Genomic DNA, 5,047 nt, shown 5'->3' with positions numbered 1-5,047 from the left:
GATTTTTGGTGAATTGTATTAAAACCATGTATAGGGTCAGTTTGACTCACTCAAACATCCTCATAATTAATAATTACAATAAGAGTAAATGGAACCCACAGCATTTTAAAAAACAAAAACATACAAAAATGTACTCTCCCGGTTTTTTTATTCATAGAACAAGTGAGATTTCAATGATCTGAACTAGGAAATGTCCCAGGTTTCCATTTCAGAAATCTTGTCACCTTTATATGATTTTATGATTTAAAGGTCTACTTGGTTTCACTGGCTCTTATTCTTTACATATGGAAAAAAAAAAAAAAATCTAATCATCAGCAGCAGGTCTTTGAATAAAGAAATATGCTATTTTATTTTGGGGTGTTTTCAACTCAAAATAAATAAATAATGACAACACCAAATAATAATATTTATCATCACATTACATTAGCCCATACAGGCCTAATAATTTTTTAATAACATAAATTTTCTGATTTCACTGGCGTGAAACGCGCTCACATTTATGTAAAACATTCAGTTTAATTTTTCGTGTGTTTACAGCTTCAAAAATATGACATATTTACCAAGAAGACACGCTATCTAACTTTGGCTTTCTATCGCATCAAAAGCTGCAGATTTCTGTAGCCAGGAGGTGATGGATTCAGCCACGCGATTGGCCGCTGCTCTAGTAAGAAACGCGATTGTCAGACTCGTGATTGGCCGCTGCTCTAGCAGGTCCTGCTGGAGTCAGGCACGCGATACTATTTAAAAGAACGCGCACAGAACGAGCACTATCAACACTGTTCGTTCAACAACAGCTGTATAATTAGGACGAATCCTTTGCATCCTTGAACACAAGACACCATGAGGAGAGTTGCTCTCCTTTTACTGCTGACTGGACTGTTGACCATTGGATGTGGTGAGTGACTTTACTAAACAAATGTGTGTTAACGGTGAGATCTGCTAAAATCTTCAGAAATTTTGCGTCACTTAATATTTTAAATATATTCTAAGCTAATACTGGTTTGGTATCTAACTCCACACAGGCTGGCATAACAGCTATGATCAGCCTTTAAATTTTCAATGCCCTGCAGGCCAGTCTGTATCTTTCATAATCAGGTGAGTACTGCTTATTGAGGTTTATCCAGCTGTTATTATTATCAAGGCATAAAACTTCCTTAAATTATATATATATATATATATATATATAGTATGTTATGGTTAAAATTTAAAATTGAATACTTAAATATTAATAACAATGCAATTTTAATTATTGTGATTTTCACTTTTTTTCTACATTTCTAACTTAATGTGAACAAAGCAAACACAGCAATTATCATGAGGACCGGCTATGGGCATTTAGCTGCAAACCTACCTTCAGCCCCCGTGCAAAGTGTTTCTTGTCACCTTATGTCAATAAATTTGACCAAGCATTCACCTTTGAGTGCCCACCACAACACGTGATCGCAGGAATGAGCAGCTACCACAGCAACTACCATGAGGACAGACGGTGAGCTCGATCTATGAAAGCAAAACGATGTTTGACAAATTCTCATGTTAAAACTTTGATTCACTTGAGTTCATCTGAGCTGATGTCAAATACCATGTTTTTACACAGGTGGCGTTTTTACTGCTGTAAAAATGCATGCATTTCTAAAGTTAGCAAAAACTGTCATTGGACTTCACACCTGAACTGGTTTGATGAGACCTTCTACTGGAATGTGCCTCACCACAATGTTCTGGTGGGCGCTGGAAGCTACCATCAAAATTATCAAGAGTAAGTGTAACTGCTTTCAATTTAAGGAATATATAATCTCGCTCATAATCTTATAATTAATAAGAGACACCATTTCAAGTCAAACATGTTAGACCATGTGCTCTGTTGCTCACTAATTTCATGCTTGTTTTACTTCTTTCAGAGATCGGCGATGGAAGTACAAGTACTGTCCCAAACGATCATGTTGATACCAGACTCTCTCACAACTGTATTCTCAGTTCAGTGAACCTTACAATTAAAAGGTTGGAAACATAGGATTGTGTGTGATTCACTGCATGCTTCAGTAGGCAGAAATCATTGGATTAAGTCTTAACAGTATTTTGAATCTTTTAGTAACAGTAATCTTTTTGATTAGACGATGCAAAACAGCTTTACTGATAGCTGGATACCTAATCAACCGCTCTAAAAAATTCTAAACGTGCCAAAACTTAACAATGTTCACATCAACCAAAATATGTATTTCACAGTATTTAAATTAATTCCATAGTGTCCTGCACAATGAGAGTGAAAAAAGGCACACCGATTCTATGTGGGTTTCACCAATAACTCATAAAACAACCCTAAAATATAGTACCAGTATTAATGGAAATTGGGCATAAATGTTTTTACACAAGACTAAAACTCACACACACACACACACACGTTTGTTTTTGTGAAAAGTGGGGACATCCCATAGGCGTGATGGTTTTTATACTGTACAAACTGTATGTGCTATTGCCCTACACCTAACCCTACCCCTTACAGGAAACTTTGTGCTATTTCAGATTTTTAATAAACTCCATTCTGTGTGATTTATAAGCGTTTTGAAAAGTGGGGACATGGGGTAATGTCCTGAAAAGTCACCTTCTCCTTGTAATACCTATGTCATACCCTTGTCATTGTACAAATTTATGTTTCTTTGTTTCTCATTTGTCACACACACACACACACACACACACACACACACACATTCAAAACAACTGAAGACTGATATCAAAAAGGAGTTATGTAACAATAACAACTGCATGGTCACATGTACCTATTTTACCAGTATGCTATAAGGAACCAGTCAGAGATATTCACGAGTCTTCAACTTGGAGTCTGAGTCAAGTCTGAAGTCTTTGTCGCTGGAGTCTGAATCAAGTCTCGATTCTTTGGTCACGAGTCCAAGTTGAGTTGAGTTGCTTTTAAAATATTCACGAGTCCTCGAGTCGAGTCAAGTCTGGAGGCATTTCAGGTCGAGTCTGAATTCAATTCTGAAGTCTATATAAATGCGACTCGAGTCCGAGTCACTAACTCGAGTGCCCATCTCTGACCTCCAGTAGTTTCAATGTTATGGTTTCATAATGTGCTCCAACTTCACCTCAGTGCCAAGCGCGAGTCAAACAAGTACGCTGATGAGGAGCTTCAGTAGAACGATAGTGAACTGTGGTCAGATGAGATGTTGTCAGGCCATATGTTTTTTTTTTTTTTAAAGTCTAATAAATGTTAAAATTGATAGCTCTCAATTATACTGTAATGGTGAATGGCTATAGTCAGTGGTTAAATATTAGGAAAAAAATTCATAGAGTTGTTGTAACGTGGAGGCGTGACAATGGGGTTGGAGGATCCAAGTGCAGGCTTTATTTAAAACATAGTCAGACTGGCAGGGTTGAACACCAGCAAACAATATCATCCAAGGCAAAGACAAAAGGGTAAGAAATATGCAAAATACACAAAATAGAATGGCCAGGAATAGATGCTACAAACTTACAAACAATTCACAGCAATGAGGGGGTGAAAGGGTGTGATTTAAACAGTCCTCCTGAAGGGAAATTGGTGGAGTCCATAATTGGTTCCTAGGCAGAGGGTATATGGGAAATGGAGTCATGAATGAATGGCAAAGGTATGGGATGGAGTGCCCTCTAGAGGAGCTCATAGGCACTCCAGCTAGACATCGTTACAGAGCCCCCTTAAGGAGGGGCTTCCAGACGCTCCTAACCATGAACAGACATGAGTCCAGGTGGAAGGTGGAGCAGAGGCAGAACAGGGGGAGGGATGGAGGGCCAGGTCCATGTGGAGGTTGAGGGCCTGGAGACTGAGACAGAGCCGGCACAGCAGGGAGCCAGGTTGGAGCTGGCAGACCAGGGAGCTAGGGCGGAGCAGGGAGCCAGGGTGGAGCTAAAGACCACCAGGGCAGAGCCAGCAGAGCAGGGAGCTCGGAGGATCAGGAGTAACTGGAACAGAAAGCATAGAGAGGTTAACAGTGGCCTCTGCTGCCATAACAGGACGGGCAGACAGTTCACCAACAGCCTCCATAGTCGTGACAGAACAGTCATAGAGTTCACAGACAGTCTTCATGTCCATAACAGGGCAGGCAGAGAGTTCATGGGTGATCTCTGTGGTCATAAAAACATGCAAAGAATTCAGAAGTAGGTGCCAACGCCCTTAGAGGAGCTGAAGAACGCCAGGGCAGAGCAGATGACCACCGCAGCAGATCAAACGGGACTGAAGATCCCCATGGTAGAACAGATGAACAGAACAGGTAGACAGTGCAGTGGGTTCATAAACGGTCTCCTTGGCCATGGCTGGACAGGCAGACAGTTCATAAACGACCTCCTTCGTCATTGCAGGACAAACAGAGAGTTCAGGACCGGCATTCTTGGCCAGGACAGGACAGTCACAGAGCTCAGAAACGACCTCCTTGGTCATTACAGGACAAACAGAGAGTTCACAAGTTGGCCGGGACGGATCATTGAGCGATTTCTGAGGCAGTCTCCATAACAGGCATGGCTGAGAGTTCATGAACCACTTCCATGGCCGAAACAGGTATGACAAGGGATTCACAGATGGTCTCCACGACCGCGTCAGGACAGATGAAGAGTAAAGTGGGCATCCACTCCTTGAGGGGAACTGAAACCTCTAGAGGTTCTGCAGCGAATGTCGGCACCTCTGGAAGTTCTGCAGCGAATGCCACCACCTCTGAAGGTTCTGCAGCAGTAGCGATAGGAGCTTCAATGGATACAGAGAGTTTAGAGATGGCACTTGCGGCTGTAACAGGGGCATCAGGAAATGGGGAGAGTTCACAAATAGCGTCCGTAGTAGGATCAGAAATGATTGGGAACACTGAGAGCTCAGGGAATAGTGCCACTGCTGTCTCGTGAGGAGCTGGAGCAGACATCACCACCAAGGGAGGTTCTGCAATGGAAGTTGCCACCTCTGGGGGAGCTGAAGCGGACTCTGGAATGGATTCTGAGACAAGAGCGGGCTCTGGATCAGACTCATAAATTGGAGCAGACTCTGGATCAGACTCAAGGACTAGAGCAGATTCATAGA

The 5,047-nt window shown here is 41.7% G+C and overlaps 1 protein-coding gene across 1 annotated transcript; it reads left to right on the top strand.

Annotated features, from left to right (window-relative positions):
• The first annotated feature begins 642 nt into the window (after positions 1 to 642).
• On the top strand, positions 643 to 2,472 carry LOC131539237 (hemagglutinin/amebocyte aggregation factor-like). The gene is made up of 5 exons (XM_058773649.1): positions 643 to 895; positions 1,023 to 1,095; positions 1,298 to 1,486; positions 1,595 to 1,753; positions 1,896 to 2,472. The coding sequence occupies exons 1-5, from the start codon at positions 841 to 843 to the stop codon at positions 1,939 to 1,941; spliced, it is 522 nt and encodes a 173-aa protein (XP_058629632.1). The 5' UTR covers positions 643 to 840; the 3' UTR covers positions 1,942 to 2,472.
• Positions 2,473 to 5,047: the final 2,575 nt, after the last annotated feature.

The sequence above is a fragment of the Onychostoma macrolepis genome, chromosome 04 (genome assembly GCF_012432095.1).
Source record: "Onychostoma macrolepis isolate SWU-2019 chromosome 04, ASM1243209v1, whole genome shotgun sequence".
Lineage (NCBI taxonomy): Eukaryota > Metazoa > Chordata > Actinopteri > Cypriniformes > Cyprinidae > Onychostoma > Onychostoma macrolepis.
This window is presented reverse-complemented; position numbering and strand designations above follow the sequence as displayed.

What these genes read in the sequence shown, in the direction of transcription:
- LOC131539237 (XM_058773649.1), top strand. Translation starts at nt 841, where the DNA reads ATGAGGAGAGTTGCTCTCCTTTTACTGCTGACTGGACTGTTGACCATT. An exon ending in TCTGTATCTTTCATAATCAG is followed by an intron (nt 1,096 to 1,297) that starts GTGAGTACTGCT and finishes ATGTGAACAAAG; the next exon opens with CAAACACAGCAATTATCATG. An exon ending in TACCATCAAAATTATCAAGA is followed by an intron (nt 1,754 to 1,895) that starts GTAAGTGTAACT and finishes TACTTCTTTCAG; the next exon opens with AGATCGGCGATGGAAGTACA.